Genomic DNA, 18,390 nt, shown 5'->3' with positions numbered 1-18,390 from the left:
TGTGCCATCACCAAAGTCCAGTGCATTTCCCTCCCCACGCTGTTTTTGATCCCATTCCCCACTCCACCTCCATAAATTGTTTCTGGTATATAACTGTTCATTATTATTATTATTAAAAAATATTATACTTTTCATTAATACAAAATACCTTACCAAATCCAAAATCAGAAATTTCCTTCAATTCTATCTTCATTAAGCATTAATCTGGAAAACAGCTTAATAAAATAAAGAAGATCAAGCTCCTCAAACATTCTTTAACCCTTGATATCTAACTATATTGCCTTGCATATATATTCATAAGATTTTGCTGAATTGTAATCATCCCCACTTCTACTAGGTGCAAATTTTATCAGATAATGAATTCATATATTTATTTCATCTTTTTAAAGTACACAATAAGCCCTCAGCCAATATCTGGAGTATCAGTAAATGAATGAGTGAAAAATGAGAGGATGAATAGCTTTCTTTGGTACTTTCCGACTTGTTTACCAAGACAGTTGGAAATTTAAAACAAACAAAACAAAAATGGTGACTAAATAATTATTATAAAAGTTATATATATATGGTTTTATTTAAATTTTAATATTGGATTTATATATTAGTCATGCATTTTGCAATATGGTCTATCAATCACTTAAAGAACACCACTATTGAACTTTCAGTACATCCATAGAATAAAAAATATTTTATTTCAGCAATGTCCTCCTTAGAAGACCCTTTGACAATGGTAAATTGTTTGAAATAAAATGAGGATTTAAAAATAATAGTTGGTAATAGGAATGGAAGACTAGTTAGCAGGTAGCCAAGCTGGTATAGAGATGCAAATACTTTCCCATGAGCAACATCTAATATTCATGTGCTGTAACAAGTGTAAGATGAAGCAGGTAAAGAAAAGCGCATTTGTTGCACATAATCAATGTATGTGGTTTGCAGAACAGCTGGTAAGATATGTATATACCATCTACCTCTAAGGGAAATAAATGACAATATCTGTGTGAATGCACCATCTGATTTAGAGTTTAGAGTTTATATATTAGACATTTATGAGTGAGGGAAAGGACAGATTCATCACATAATAGTAACACCTCTTTGACCTAGTTAATTTTGTGGAAATTTTTAACTTTTTCTGGGACAAAGTTATCATGGAAGAAAGTTTCCAAATAATATCAAGAACTTTATGTAAACAACTCTCAAGACAGTGGTCTTCGTTCACCATAATTGATTATCTCATCAGGTTCAAGTAAAGAGTGGAAGGGGGTGTATTGAGGAACAGTTAACCAACAAGCATAAAGACCAAAATTATTTAGTATCTATTGAATATGTCAGTTGGTGTGCTAGGATTTCATGAGACCCTTAGGGTTTTAATGGTACTAGGGCTGTAACTTCAGAACTAGAAACTAGAAATAAGATTATATATATGTAAATAAATGAGACAAGAACAAGACTTAGGTATTTTATTTCCACTTAAAAAATATTCTATTCACATGTAAAGGTCATCTGGACGACTGATACTACACATGTATTTATAGGAAAAATTATATACAGACATGGACATAACCAAGAAAAGTACAATAAATAGCAACAAAATAAAAATAGCACAAGGATAACTAGAAAGATGAGCTCCTAAAGGTAAAAAAAAAAAAAAAATTAGTGAACTATAGTTGTTTATTTATTTATTTGTTTTTTAAAGATTTACTTATTTATGCATATAGGACTGGGGTACGACCAGAGGTGCAGATCGTGAGAGGATTCACCAGAGACAGTGTGGGGAACAAAACTGGCAGATCGAGGAAGTACACTGCTGAGGGGAGCAGCAGGCAGGTCAGGAGAGGTCTGCCTGGCCACATGGGTAACCTCAGGATCTAACTAGCATGCACTGAGCCTGCTGCCGCTAGCTTGTAGTGCTGTGCTTTAACCCACTGCGCCATCAGGGAGGGCCCTATAGTAGTTTATTTTTTAAAACTAAATGAAATCTTTAATTCAATATACACATCCTATCTTCTGTGAGTATTCAGAAGATTCTAAAGCTCAGACATCTGAACTCATACCAGGCAGTCAGTCCTCTAAATTATTTGGAATTCAATATTTGCTTGTTTTCTACCTTTTCTCATCTTAACTATTTAAGGGTTGTTTTTTAACAAGTCAGTGTAAAAATTAAAATTAGTGCTAATTATTAAAAGCAGAACAGTCTAATGTCCAATTAAAATTTTTATTGATAATTCTGATTGTAGAAAATAATTTTATTTATACTTTTTGCTATATTTAGACACTAAAAGCTTCTCAATTATTCATGTACCTTCTTTAAAATTTTTCCCATGTTTATGGTAAAATTCTGATATTTGAAAGGTTCAATTGATTTCTAAATGCCCACAAAAAATTTAAAAGGTAACATTTAATAGTATATAAAAAACCTCACCAAATAAACTATCATTAAGTATAATGGAAAAATGTCAAATTGCTCAACAATATATTAGGTTACAGGCTTCAGACTGCCTGCTTTGTTTGTCAAAACGCCCTTGTGATGTGCTAATAGTAGTCAAAAAAGTTCATAGCAAGTTTAAGGGAAAGCTATATTTAAACAAGACAACTGAACTGTTCTTTTGCAATGCAGAATTATTTGCATTAAAGTATTGTATGGAGTTAAATTTAATAAAATTAAAAATAGGAGACATGGCTCTCCCTGGTGGTGCAGTGGGTTAAAGCACTGCACTTAGAAGCTTAAGCCACTTCTACATGAGTTCGATCCCCACCTGCCCCGGAGATGACCACATGGCGTGGCAGACCTCTTCTGACCCGCCCACTGCTCCCCTCAGCAGTGTACTTCGTCGATCTGCCTGTTCTGCTCCCCACTCTGTCTCTGGTGAATCCTCTCACCCTCTGCATCTCTGGCCTGTACCCCAGTTCTGTATGAGTAAATAAATAAATCTTTAAAAAAAATAGGAGATATATGGTCCAATTTTTTGTTTTGAAAAAAATCAAAAGCATAAATGAGGAGCACATGTTCTTAATCTTTTCACCAACCACTTTTTGTTTGCCTTGGAATATTCTTACATTTGCTCTAGGTGTGGTCTAAAACTGCAAAATAAAATAATAAAAACAAAATGAAGGAAAATCTAGTTCATTCTTTAACCGTGATGGCTTGTTTATAAGGTAGCATTATAGCAGATGGAATATGTAGCTCACAAATCAGAAGGATGTGTTGACTAGCTGCAAATAAAGCCTACTTGTTTGTTCTCCATAAATTTTCAACTGTATCTTTAGAGTTACTGCAAGAATTTGAGCATGTACACCATTTAAACTGTTCCCACGATTTCCCTGGACTTGTTTTGTAGCACTGACATGCTTCACCTTTAAAAATTAAACAGACCAGGAAAAAAAATTCCCAAAATAGGAGATTAGTTAAGACTCTCAAAAAATTTTCATTTTTCCCACAGTTCAGATTACCTCCTTAGAACTATCATATTTATGGACCTTGAAAGTCAGTATTAATATAATACTGATATTAATATAATGAGATATGGCAATGTGTTGCTCCCTATGGCATGGAAGAAGAAAAAATAATAAAATGTAATTTTTTTCTCTAGTAAGCTTCTGAGGAGTATATATACATCTGTAACATGAAACATTCTATTTCTATAGAGATAAATAGAAGGTTAAGGAAGCCAAAGGAAGAAAATATCACATTGAGTAGGATTCGTGGGGTTAGAGAGGTCCTTAGGGAAATGTAGTGTTTGTACTGAGAGTTGGGTAGGATTTTGAGGAGCAAGGGTAGACAAGAAGGTCATCCAAACTAGAATAATAGCATGATCAAGGACACAAATTGAGGGAGCACCAATTATGTTTATTGCCCAAGGAGAAGAGCAAGTAATACTCTTTGGGAAAGACATTGGACACTTGGAAGACTAGGGAAAAATAAATCTGGAAAATTAAGTCATGGAATGAATAGAGAGGTCGTTATCATAAGGATAACGATGTGCTGAGATAAAGAGGCTGAGGGGAGGTCTTCACATGGTAGAAACTCTGATGGGGAGTTCCCTAACAAAGGGAGAACATTCATAGGAAGAACATTAATATCCTCAGCTTTGGTTCACAGTAACTCAAATGATAAGGAGGTCCAGGCAGTTGACACTTTATATATAATTTTTAAATTAATGAGAAGAAAATAAGGTTTTGACCAGTATATTAATGACATTTCAAACAGAGACCACTATCTCCCTAAAGCAATCCACTTATACAAAAAACTGATAAAAGATTTATTTAAAAAACTATTCCCTTTATATAGATGGAAATAAAGAGGATAAACATGGGCAAACAGTAAGCTTAGTGTATGGGAGGGGAGAAATAAATTACTGTGAGTGTTTTTTTAAGCCATTATATTGAGTATAATTATAAACCTGTGAATTAAATACCACTCCAGGTCATATTTTTCATCCTGTGGACTCAAAACACACATGTTTTTTATGTTTGAATATTAACCCCATATCAGAAATATGATTTGCAAATATCATTTCCCACTCCAGATTTGCCTCTTCGTTTTGTAAATTATTTCTTTCCCAGGAACTTTTTAAACATGTTCCACTTTTTAATTTTCACTTTAGTTGCTTTTGATGTCATTTGCAAAAAATCATTGTCAAGGCTAGTATCAAGGAGCTAATTTTGTATATTTCCTTCTTGAATTCTTAGTTTCACATATTATGTTCAAGTGAAGAAAATTGAAAATTGTTAAGTTCCTTAATCCAATTTGGTAAGTAGGAGCCTTTTCACAAGTATATTCTATAGTGTTGAAGTGTTGAGAGGAATAATCCCACAAGGATTCACATTCAAAAATAAATGTAAATTAGCTTTACTTGATGGCACTTTCATTTAGTTCATTTTTAACTTCTAGTTCTTTTCAACAGTTCTTTCATTTTCTTATTAAGCATACTTATTTTAAAATCTATGTTTGATAACTCTTTCAAATGTTTTCTTGTAGGTCTGTTTCTATTCTGTTTTCTCTTGGTATTTGATCACATGGTCTTGTCACCATGTATGTCTGCTTATTTTTCATTAACTGTTAAAACTGTAGGTGAATAATTCCAAAAGTAATTTGAGGTCTCAGATGATTTTGCATTTGCATCTGAAAGGAGTATCAGGTACAAACAATCCTAGATTAGTTGAATTCGACAGAAAGCAGAGATTTTAAGTTGGATTTTATTTCTTCAGAGAGCCTGTATAGTTCTATTCTATCCTTCCTCTGAAAGGTTGGCCCTTCAGTATAGCAACCCCAAACATAGGAAACTAACTTGAGTCAGCTTCATCAGTAAAACTGGAGTTCTAAATTTTGGCCTGCCTTCTGGCTCTTGCTATCTATCCTTCTTTAGGTTTAAACAACTCACTGATTTCTTCTGGAATTGATAGATACCTTTAGAGGAAACAAGTATCCAAATTTTAAGCTCATTTCTGTTTATTTTCTTATTCTTTTGGATATTGGCTCTATACTACTTTTTATTTTGGTAACTCTTTGATTAACAGGTTTCAGCTATTCTGAATAGTGGATGCTTTATTTAAATAATTTCCCCAACTATTGCTGGATGGGAAATGTCTCACATTGATGCAATTCAATAAATTTGAGCAGAATCAGCAGATCTTTAGATTATTGCATTTTGTTTTTATAAAATAAGGAAAATTGGGCCCTCCCTGGTGGCACAGCCGGTTAAAGCACAGCACTGAGAGGCTTGAGCCACTTCCACATGAGTTCGATTCCTGCCGGCCCCGGAATAAGAGAAGAGAACCATGTCCCAAACTGCTAACTGCCGCCTTCAGATTTAAATTAGAGGACCTCTGAGAAGGATCTAACCATAGAGTCAGCCTCTGGAAAACAAATCACCCTGCTATTGTTAAGTGCTTCTGTTAAGGGCACCCCTAAGCCCCCAAACCTGACTGCTCTAAATAGGTTCTGCCATCCGCCACATCAAGACAAAGCGTATAAGACCTTTAATGGCAAAGAACTTTAGTGCAATTAGTGTGCCATGCAAAAAAAGACGGTGACCACATGGCAGGGCAGACCTCACCTGGCCCGCCCGCTGTTCCCCTCAGCAGTGTACTTCGTTGATCTGCCTGTTGTGCTCCCCACTCTGTCTCTGGTGAAGTCCTCTCACCCTCCGCATCTCTGGCCTGTACCCCAGTTCTGTATGAATAAATAAATAAAAATCTTAAAAATAAAATAAAATAGGCCCTCCCTGGTGGCGTAGCGGGTTAAAGCACTGCACTGAGAAGCCAAAGCCACTTCCGTATGAGTTTGATCCCCGCCTGCCCTAGAGGTGACCTCATGGCGGGGCAGACCTCTCCTGACCCGCCCGCTGCTCCCCTCAGCACTGTACTTCGTTGATCTGCCTGTTCTGCTCCCCACTCTGTCTCTGGTGACTCCTCTCACCCTCTGCATCTCTGGCCTGTACCCCAGTTCTGTATGAATAAATAAATAAATCTTTAGAAATAAAATAAAATAAAATAAATTTAAAAAAATAAGGAAAACTTACCCTCTTACTGCTTTAGTTTGATCAAGCAAATTTTCAAACACAAAGTATATTCTGGGTAAATATTAGTTAATTTCAACTTTTTACTTTTATTAAGCATATGTAATACAAAATGTTTTCCCTTTATGCAAAAAAAAATAATGGCAATTTTTGGGTTATATTTTAATACACAAGAACTTCAGCCTCCCTCTTATTCAATTTCTACTTAATTTTATGAACTATATTGTTAATGATGTTGTGTCTCTATTTCTCAGTGAATTAGTGAACATATACTTCAAGATTCTCACTCCAGTTTACAAATGGATACACATTTTTATTGTCAGTTTCCGCATATGCCACTTAATATTTCAATGGGAGGCTAAATTTCTTTGTTTGGAGCCTATGTTGGAGTGGGAAAAATAGGGATCAGGAGACTCATGTAAGGTCCCACTTATCTGCGAATCTGTGGTTGCTAAATTGCAGGGAGAAAATATTACACTCAGGTGAATCTATCTTTGCTTTATTATCTAATTTGTAACTATCAGAGATACATTTATGCCATGGAAATTAATGTCCTCCTCCATGTCTACCTATCAAATATTATCTGCCTTTTATTTATTAACTAGGAATAGCTTAACCATTCTTTTTTGAAGCGACATTCATTTTTTTCTGTTTTTCTTAGTCATTCCATAGTTTTTGCAGTCATCTTGCTTCATTTAATATATCTTATAACTGGAAGAGAGAGGATTATTATAGCCCTCATTTAAAGCCAAAAGAGCAAATTCTTTCTTGGCTGGGCTTATGAGTACAATGATAAAAAAAATATTAATGAATAAACTATTTCCTGCCCTAAATGCTGAAGGTCAAATAAAATTTTACCTTCATCTGAGTTAAACTAAAAGCTCACTGGCATAGCTTGTTAGGATATAGTGAAATATTTATTATTCGGCTAGGGCAAGAAATGATTGACATTGTAATTGTAAAACCTACTGTATAGGCATAATAATGATGGAGATACCATGAAATTAGTTTTAAGGAGATAACATGAAGATACTTCTAAAATTTCTAATATATTACAAAATAAATATTTTCACTTGATAGTGTTGATATAAATTTGAACTGATAAATAATTTAGCAATAAACGGGGAAAATTATCACATATCCTAATAAAATTAAACCACAAAATCTATCTTAATTCTATACTTAGAATGATAGCATTCCATTTCTCCGTAAAGACTATTAGGAGCAATGGACTTTTTAAGGCATATAAGGAAACAGATGCATCTCTAGAAGATAAGGAAATAGAAGACCACTGACATTTATTAAATATTTATAATGTACCACATGGTATCTTCATGCTAATGTAAGTACAGGTAATGTTACCTAGTTTTATAAACTCGGATTTCCTGTATATTCTTTTCTGAGGACACACAATAAGGGAAGTTTAGAAGGGGTAAGAATGTGTGTATATATAGCTTCATTGGAGGAACTATTTCACTGAGCAGTGCAAGAATTTGTATTATAAGGAAAAGCTGTAAAGCAAGAAAATAAGAGAAAGGGACATATAAAGAGACTGAAGCAGTAATACATTTGAGTGGGAAATATGCTCTTAATAGAAACTTCAACATGATTTAGCTATATTTGTACTATGCTCCAAATTATTATCTACAAAGTCATCCAGATAATTAAGGGAGACATATATGATAAACATAAAAATTAAAATTTTGACAGAATAAAATAAATAACATTTAGTAATTACATTAAGCCTGTTTTCAATCCCATAGTAAGCTATTAAAAATAGAACAACTGTTCTAAGTATTCTGCCAAATTTCTTCAAAATGACTTGTTTTGAAATGTTGACTAAATATTCCAAAACTGTATGTCAATGTTAGTATAATTAAACACTCTTCAGACCAAAAACTATAGCTTTTTCTTATATTCTTAAACATAAGTTATATATGACATTTCCTTTAATGTTAGGACACAAAGGATTATCCATTTGTTAACTTTAATTTTTAGAAAGTTTCTGCTACTTATATAGAATATAATTTATATTCTTCTGCATGTGGAATTCTAAAAATTCGCTAAGAAAAAAATCTAGTCTCAATATTTCTATTTTTGCATAAGTATTTAACATATGTGTTTATGCATTCACTATTTATTTGATCAATATTTAATGAATGAGTGAGTGAATGTAGCTTAAATTAGGTAAGTGACTTTAAAATCACTCATGAAGTAGACACACCTGAATTTCTCCATTTTATCACTGTACAGGGAAAACACAATATTCAAAAAATTAGACAAATGCATGCAGTAAATGGTTTATTGTTTTGCATGATAAAATGTGATATGTTGAATGACATATGTTCAAAGTGTTGTTCCTCTTTATTGATGATAGCTCAAACAGATTTGCAATGAACATGGTGCATTAATGCAGCAATTATACCAATCCTTAGATAGACATTTGCAATCCAAGACCTGAAGTAATGTGTGTTGCCATTTTTCACTGAATGCATCTGTATCTATAACTTTTTTTTTTTAATTAGAAAATTCTAATCTGTAAAAGTATTGCCTATACTTCCAGAGTTGTTGACTACTCTTGCTTGCTTATGCTTTCTCCCCCCAGCTATGGAAGATAATAGGCTCCCCTCAGTATAGATAGTCCTACTTCAGCATAGAGGGTAGCAGTATAAGGCTCACTCAAGTTTTTTGCCATAGAATATTATGCCAAACTTTAGAAACTTGGGGTTAATTAATTCTATTATTCCTATTATCCTTGATTACTCTGCCTTGTCCCACTGCCACTAACAAATTAAATCTTGTTTTTGTATTCTTAACCACAGCTGATATATTTCCCAGGTCTTTCCACTGTGGCCTCTGGAACAGGAATTTGTTTTGCAAATCATCTGTCCCTCATTGAAGGAACATTCTCCATGACATTTTTACCTTATTTGAAATGGGTTCTTCACTAGAAAGCATTGCTTCCCTATGAGGCTTCACTGGGGAAACAGCTCCTTATTTCAATTTTAATGTCAAATGTCATGAGGTAGCATTAATATTTTACCCGAAATTCTTTAGGATCACAACATTTACTTTAACATCCTGTTCCTTTTCTTATCACTATTATCTTACTAATCACTTCTCTTTCTGCAAGTAGGGAACTTACATTTGGCTTGTTATCTTTCACTCTACCATAATTTCTAACATCAGGAAATTTTGATGCCTACTTGATTAGCCAGTATCCTACCACTGTATTTCTTGGTCTTGTCAAATCTAGTGATGTACTAAGACAATGGATTACTTTCTCCTATCTTGGATTACTTTATCTATTTCTATCTCAAACCCCCTGCCTCTAAAATTCTCTATTTCCTGTTAAACCTATATTTCATTCTCATTTTGCTACACAAACTCTACTTCTAGTTTTACTCCACGTATGTCAGACCACTGCTGGCTTTCTCTATCAGCAGAAATTTCATACTACTTTCAGGATACTCAAAATGTATCCCCCAACTCTGAAATATAAGCATCAGGATCTCTTGGGCCACATCCCATGTATATTAATCTAGAAACCCTGACAATGGAGCCCAGAAGTCTTTGATTTAAGAACTCTCTGGGTGATTCTGATGTACTTAAGATTTGAAAACCTATTATAGATAGATCATTGATTCAGCCACTGTCTTGAAAAAATCTATAATATCTTTGGTGGTAAAAATAGCAAAATATGAGTGGGTCATTATTTTCCCCAAACTCTCTGGCTTTCTTCATCATCCACCTTCTACATAAAATTTTCACCTTCATTACAAATGTTTTTCGTAGCTCCTGTTTTTCTAAGTATGAATATTATGTGAAACTGATAAATGTTCACTACTTAATGATACTTCCAAAGATATGTCCCTTATAATCATCCTCTGTGGAGGATAATGAAAGATGCTAACTTGCTCAAAGCCACATATAGGAAGGGATAGAGCCAGAATTTGCACTCAGGTATGAGTACAGATCCCATGCTTTTTATGTTTTGCTGCTGAATTATATGAAGTAACTATGATATTAATATTCTGATTTTATTCTAGTTTAAGCAACACTTAATCAATGTATGCTCTATAGAATTTTAAAAAGATAATCTACATGAAACTCTATTACCAAACAACGTTGATAAAATCAGGTTTAATAATTTTATTTATTATAGGAATTCTAAGAGATTTTAACATATCGTGTATTTGATCCTCCAAAATCATATATAATATATTGTCCAGAATTTGTTGAGCAAGGATTCATTTATGTGTGGAACATCTGTATTGACACTATGCAGAACTAGTATTCTAAGTGTTATTTTGGAACATTTAGACTTAATTTATTTAATTTATCTTAGAAAAACTTGTCTCCCTAGATTTATTTTAACCTGCTTTTACTCCCTCTTTTCTCTCTCTACCCTTTTAATGTAGAATACTCATGTCTCATCCACATACCTTGTTTGCTCTTCCTCAGGACTGCCTTTAAGAATTATATCTAGTACGTAACATGTTGTGCTATATATCATAAATAAGCTATATATACATTTATGTGCATGTGCCAAATCAAGTAAATGCCTTAACAATTGTAATGATAAAGTGAAATTAAAAAATGGTCTATTACCACAATACTGCAATGTCTAGTCCTGAATAAGCTGTGTTAGGGTAGAAGTCAATAGAGCATTACTTTCCTGCCTATTCCAACTGAACATAAGAATCATGACTGTAAACTAAACAGAATTGCCCTGCAGTTTACTTGTATTCCCATGACACTATTTGGAGAAGCAATGTTGCCCTAAATATAATTTAAAAAGCAGCAAAATCTGAAGTTGAAAATGACTGTATGTGGAATGAGAATGTACATACTATTAAATAGTTCACATTCATAATTGTGACTCCCTAGATGCTATGAAGTTTGTCTTGATATTAATTTCAATAAACCCTCACTAGAACTTGGAGATTGTGTTTAATGGATTTTTTCCTGGTCCAGCATATTATCTCTTTTTCTTTCATTGTGCAGGTTCTGCTGATCTTCTTCTTTGTGTCCCATGCTCTTCTTGTCCTGCACTGGTCTACTCTGGTATGTTTGCTCAGATAATTATGGGTACTATCTACAACTGCTCAACGTTTAGATTTTTTTAAATAACTAGTCCTCATGTCATCTGATGAGAAATTTATTTCCCTTCAAGTACTCTGCATTCTTTTTCTTTTTGTGATGTCCTGTGGCTCTCAGTCTCCTTTAATTCATATTGAGGAGCTGAGATAGGGATCTTACACCCCTTCTCCCTGTCAAGAAAATCAATTTTATATACATAGGAGATAAGATATCCCACCCCACCCCAATGTACAGACTATATCATTAAATGTCTCCTAGAGCTGTGGCATCTTAGATAATTTCATATCCATGGACATGATGCTATTGGATGAATTGGATACTCAAAGATGAATAGTTCACTGATATTTTCTCAAGTATATCACAGGAAAAAAAATCCAAGCACTCAAATCAAATAAGAATGCATTTTAAGACCATCTCCTCCTCTTTCATGCTAGTGCTGGCCTCTTTTCTGTAGTAACTCTAGCTTAGTGGTCATCAGCCATTATAGAAACACCCAGAGTAAGGGAAATGTGCTGCTTCCCCTGGTTGCCAATTTAACTTTGTTTCTCAGTGGTCCAACAATTATATATTAGGAAATCCCCTAAAGACAAACTTTCGTCAGTGCACCACTATGTTGTTAACAGGACATAATGTTCATTGCACATGTTTTATCATAAAACATGGAGAATATCTTAGAAATCATGGATAATGTGTAATATATAGAAAAAAATGCATAAGCAATGAAAAAGAGCAGTCTAGAGACTTACAGCAATCTATATAGAAGAATGCTTTGTTTCTACTGTGAAATAATACAAGATCTCTTTTAACTGGCTATATACCTATGTTTATATTAACCTTGAATGGATCCATCTATCTGTACCTATATTTTCGGAAATGGAAAATTTATACAGTATTATTCATGAAATTGAATTATAACAATGAATATCAAGGTATTATGTGAAATATAATTCAAGTTTTATTATATATAATCCATATATTTTATACAATGGTGTATTTACAGCTGCAGACTACTGACTGGGTGGTTAGAAACAAAAATTCTATCAGTAACATTATGTGATGATAGGTCCTTTCTTATATATGTAACATTTCTATAATAAGCATGTATTGCTTAAGTTGTAAAAATCAAAAATTAGAACTTACTTGAAATTACATTTTTACTGTGCTCCAAAATCTGAATCTTTGTAGCTACCTTATATCTAGTTCTGTCGTTTTGTGTTGTGTACAAAAATTGTGTCTCTCTTCCACAGGACTACAACTTACAGAAAAGAAAGGTCGCATAACTTTCTTCTTCAATATTAAAAATCTTTTTTGTTTTATATACATGCATAATGCCCTTCAATCTAAATGAATAAATCATTCAAGTCTTTACACTTAATAGTGGTTTATAATGAAGCAGGAACTATTCCAGAGAATAAAAAATAGCTATTGTAGGTGACTTGCATTTACGAAATGATGTAGTCCCAGACAGAGCAATTATTATCATAAAAATTTGGATGCTTCTAATAGCTAATGCTTGTTAGCATTAGGTGGAGATGTGTGCGGCAGAACACTGTCTTGATTAATAGAGGACCATGAGAAAGTGATATATAAGGGTAAAACTTAAAGGTTGATAGGAGATATTATATAAAGGGATTATCTGGAGTGGGTTGAGATAAGTAGAGCTTTCTAGCTAAAGGAAAAGTAGATAAAAAAAAAAACAAGTGGATTCCTTTTTCTTTCTCCCTTCCTCCATTTCTTCCAATAAATACTGAGCAGGCACTGTGCATAGTTCTTTTTTCAGATCTTCTGAGTAATTTGGAAATTAAAATTTATTTTAAAATGTATTTGTGGCCTACCTGGTGAATCAGAAATATCAAAAATGAGGTATTCTAGGAACATGTGTCTTCCTAATGTTCTTCTAGAAAACAATTCAGGCATTCCTTTCTCCTAAGCAATAGCTTAGCATAGCTCCAATGCTGAAGTCAAACCTGTATGGTCTTATTCACATTATGTCACCTTTGGGTTCTAAATTCAGCTCTTATTATTTTTTCAGGATAGAAATCGTGTGACATGGCTTGTTAGTATTTTTCACGGACTGTATTTGGAAAGAAGCAAGTCTGTTTTTAACAGTCTAAATATTTTTTTTATTTTTATCGACTTCCAATGTTGTACACAAAAATCATTTTATGCAGATATCAGAAATTGACATACTGTTTAAAAAAAGGAGGCTAATGCAGTTAATACTCTAAGGTCAATGTCATTGTAAAAATTCATATAGAATAAAAGAAATCATTCAAATCCCACACTTTCTTTTTAATATACTGCACTATAGATATACTATTAAGCATACTTTCTTTTGTTTTGTTTCTATTCTACAGGTCTGTGAAGCAGGCAGAAGAAGTTGCAAGTGGTCCTTAAAATCCTTATTATTCAAATCCTTATGCAATTAAAATTTTATTTATTATGTATAGTGATTTAGAGAATGGTTATTTTTATATTAATAATAATAAACAAGTACTGTGTAAGAAGGAGGTGTGAAAGAGTGTAATTAAAAAAAAAAACCTTGGCAAAGGATTCTGGAGAGGTCAGGATACCTACCTGTTCCCCAGACTGATTACTTTCTACCTACCCATTAAGATTACTATTTGATACATGAAATATTGCCTGATTCAAATAAATTTGCTTAAAATTTTTGTGTATTTTAACTTACCTAGGATTTTCTACTTCTTCTATTTTTATAACTTTTTTTTCATTTTTAGATTAATAAACATTATATGTAGCATATGTGCCCCAGTGTGCTGGTTAAGTCTCTCTGGAGTTGTTCGGTAGTGTCACCTGCCATAGGTGTTTTGTGGAGGAGCAAAAGGCATATTCTTCATCATTGTTCCTTATTACAATAATCTCCCCTGTTCTATCAAGACAAATAATAAATATGCTAATTAAATAAAGCAAATCAGTAAGGAATGAAATGCATGCTTCAAAGCATATACAATGAAAATTGTTTGACCATTTTTCCAGTTATTAAATCCAATTATGATTATCCATTTTAAATTTGATATATGCTTGCTTATGGAATGTGTTATGCATCAAAGCTAAGTGAATGGCTCTCAGTAAACCTAGAGTATCTCTACTGTCTGTTTTATCTTATTTGTCTTAATCTAAGTTTGTTTTCTGGACCCTAAATTTGTTTTCTGGACCTTAAGGCATAAGGTTAAAATACAAACTGCAATTAAAAAGTATAAAACTGCCTGTATATCTGTCAAGGACACACATGTTAAAGGTCAGAACATGGCTAAAGAATAAACAAATTATTATTGTATGAATGAAGTTATAGTCCTAATTCAAATAACTTAATAAATTTTCTTATATTAACATTTTATTGTGCACAGAACATTATGAGGCTAATTTTCATAAATGTTATTGATTTTTACAGGTAGATATAATTGAAAATCTTAGAAAATTGTTTATTTTCTATATTTTTGTTTGTTTGGAAAAGAAAAGATAATAGAATAAGTTTATGGGGTGAGAATTCTCCTTTTTTAAAAAATCCTTCCATGAGGAATATTTCAAAACTGTTCAACTGAAGATTTAAATGTCTTCTGTTTTAGATATAGTTTTTCTTTAAACACATCACCCCAATACCTTCACCTGAGCCATTTTTCCCACCAACTGCCAGTCACTTGGTTAGTTTTTATCCTTCTACCCACTCATCTTTTCCTCAAGATGATAATTCTCCTAAGTGTCACATCAACCTCAGGAATAAGACCAATACTATTATTAAATGTATATTGCCTATATGCTATTAAAGACAAGCAAATCCAGGTAAGAATTAAAGTGACAAGGATAAACTTTAATTTATTCTAGATCATTGTAGTCAGGAAGAGGGTCTAACATGAATTGAACTCAACCTCCACTTGTACAAAGTTGACTGCATGCTTTAAAGGTAGAATAGGGAGGGGAGGAGAGCTTGAGGATAGAGAGTTATAGAGCTTCATCCGAGTCAGAACAGTGGAAGTTTATAAAATCAGGAAGGAGGTTTGGTCCATAAGAAATTCACATAGATTTGCTAACTGGCAATTATCGAAGTTTGACCCTTATCCACCTATAGAAACTGGGAGATGAGGCCTCTCTCCTCTGGTGCCAGCCACTGTGAATGAGTTTGGTCCCTGGCCCAGGTGCTGACCCACATGGCACATTGTGTTTCAGTAGATCTGTCTGTCCTGCTCCTCACTGTGTCTCTAGCAAATCCTCTCACCCCCACCCGATACACACCTCTGACCTATACCCCAGCATAAATAAATAAATTAATTAATTAAAGCTTTAGAAAAAAAAATAAAAATTGTCATCCCAAAGATACTACCTGAAACGATTAGAAACTATGTTAGTGTATGTCTAAGTATTATAATGTAGAAGAGGCTTGGTCCTGAGAGTCTTTAGACCAATCATGAAAAGGATTCAGTGGCCAGTCTAGAGCTTGGCCAAGATGAGTGCCAACTTGGCATATCACACATATAGACACACCACAATTCCTGCCCTCTCTTCTTTGTAAATTCCTATAACCACTTTCAGCAGTGAAGGAAAGTAAAAGGTTATACCTTAAATCATGAAATTTCTCCAACGTTATTTTCCTCTTTCCTGTTTTAATTGTCATGCACAAAATCTGAATCTCATGGCACTCATCTCAGCTCTCTTTATTCATTTTTCCTATTTTCTTTTTATTTCTTAACATAACTTGAGAGTTTTTGTAATGGCATTGCTTGAAAAACCCGCACAAAAAGGGTTCTTCACATAGATGGGCCAAACACTACACGACATACACTTCAGCGACATCTTTGAAGATACAGCACCTAATGCAACGATAGTGAAGGCAAGATAAACAGATGGGACTACATCAAGTTAAAGAGCTTCTGTACAACAAAAGAGGCATTACAAAAAACAGACATCCCACTGATTGGGAAAAATTTTTCTCACACAAAGCTAGCAATAAAGGATTGATCACAAAGATATATGGAGAACTGATGAAAATCAACGAAAGTAAACAACTCCATCAAAAAATGGGCAGAAGAGCTAAAAAGACACTTCTCCAGAGAGGAAATGCAGATGGACAACAAGCATATGAAAAAATGTCCAACATCACTTGTAATAAGGGAGATGCACAGTGAGATACAACCTCACCCCAGTGAGAATGGCACATCTTAAAACTACCAGCAACAACAAATGTTGGCGAGTTTGTGGAGAAAAAGGAACTCTTCTGCACTGCTAGTGGGAATGCAAACAAGTACAACCACTATGGAAAACTGTTTGGCGGGTCCTCAAACTGCTAAACATGGAGCTTCCATATGACCAGCAACCCCACTCCTAGGTATCTACCCAAAAGACATAAAAACACTGATTCAAAAAGATATATGCACCCCCCATGTTTATTGCTGCTTTATTTGCAATTGGAAAGACATGGGAACAGTCCAAATGTCCAAAAGTAGATGATTGGATTAAAAAGATGTGGTACATATAAACAATGGAATATCACTCAGCGACAAAAACAAAACAAAACAAAACAAAACACATGCATTTTGCAGCAACATGGATGGGGCTAGAAAGATCATGCTTAGTGAAATAAGCCAAAAAGAAAAGGAAAAATACTGGATGGTTTCACTCATAGCAAGAGTATAATGGACCAGAAGAGAAATTAATAATAATAATGAACAGCTATTGAACAGCTATATACCAGAGACATTTTATAGGGGTGGAGTGGGGAATGGGGTCAAAAACAGTGGGGGGAGGGAAATGCATTGGACACTATGGTGATGGCACATGGGTGACTTGGTGATGGGAAGCCCAAGGGGATTATAACTGAGATTTTAAAAAACGCACAAAATGATGTAAAAATAAACATATGTGTGTATACACACACACACATATATATAAGGAGTTCTTCAGATTTCCTACTCTAAACAAATGATTTTGGTTCTTTAGTTATGCCTTGATCTCTGGATGTCTCTAACTGGGTTTATGGTAGCCTCTACCCTTACGAATGTTCAGGTCAGACCTTTTCAAGGACGTCACAGTCTAGTGAGGGAAATATACCTATGAGCAGATAATTTAAATACAATGTGATTATGTGCAATGATGAAATCATTTAAAAACTAGGTGACTCTGGGAACACAAAAAAGCAGGTGTGGAAGTATGTGGGATCAAGACTTGGAAGACAATATGTGTGAGGTAGGTGGAAAGTCAAAAAAGTTCCCATGGATGAATAATGCCTCAACTGGTTTCCTAAGAATAGAATGAAATGCAGTCAATTAGATGACAAGGGCAAATGATATGGTTTTAGTAGAGTCTTGGTGAGCAGAGTGTGCACAGGAAGAACAGCAATAAACACATTTTATTTATTGTTACAGCATATACAATATGATGTGATATGATGTGGCAGTTGATAGGATGGAAAAGTGGGTATGGACTGGGGCTAGGATAAATCATATGTCATCCACTGGTCTTCACTCTGGTTATTCATTAGAATCACAGTTGTTTAACCCCACTCTCTGAGATTAAAGAGTCAATTGGTTAGAAAATGATCCAAGTCATTTGCAGTGTTGCCAGTTGACACAGATGAGAAGTTACTAGCATCTTAATCATAAAAGCTAGTATAATATCTATAACATTTAGAGGGCAAGTGAGACACAGGGAAGAGTTTTGAGCTGGGAAATAGTGCGATTTGCATATTAGAAAGACAATGTTTGACTTCAGTGGAAATTGGATATTAAAGCAGCAAGACAGGAGATTGGGAAAATGGTTAAGA

General features: G+C 33.9%; 1 protein-coding gene across 1 annotated transcript in view; it reads left to right on the top strand.

Annotated features, from left to right (window-relative positions):
- LOC101630356 (chromosome unknown open reading frame, human C8orf34) overlaps window positions 1-14,294 on the top strand; it is a 294,360-nt gene extending 280,066 nt beyond the window's left edge. Inside the window, 2 exon segments of the mRNA XM_012723108.1 lie at window positions 11,520-11,579; window positions 13,973-14,294. Coding sequence (XP_012578562.1) covers window positions 11,520-11,579; window positions 13,973-13,980 — 68 coding nt within the window. The 3' untranslated portion in view covers window positions 13,981-14,294.
- The last annotated feature ends 4,096 nt before the right edge of the window (window positions 14,295-18,390 follow it).

The sequence above is a fragment of the Condylura cristata genome, unplaced genomic scaffold (assembly GCF_000260355.1).
Source record: "Condylura cristata isolate star-nosed mole 26May11 unplaced genomic scaffold, ConCri1.0 scaffold00009, whole genome shotgun sequence".
In the NCBI taxonomy this organism is placed as follows: Eukaryota; Metazoa; Chordata; class Mammalia; order Eulipotyphla; family Talpidae; genus Condylura; species Condylura cristata.
The sequence above is the reverse complement of the archived record's forward strand: the minus strand, read 5'-3'. Positions and strand labels throughout refer to the sequence as shown.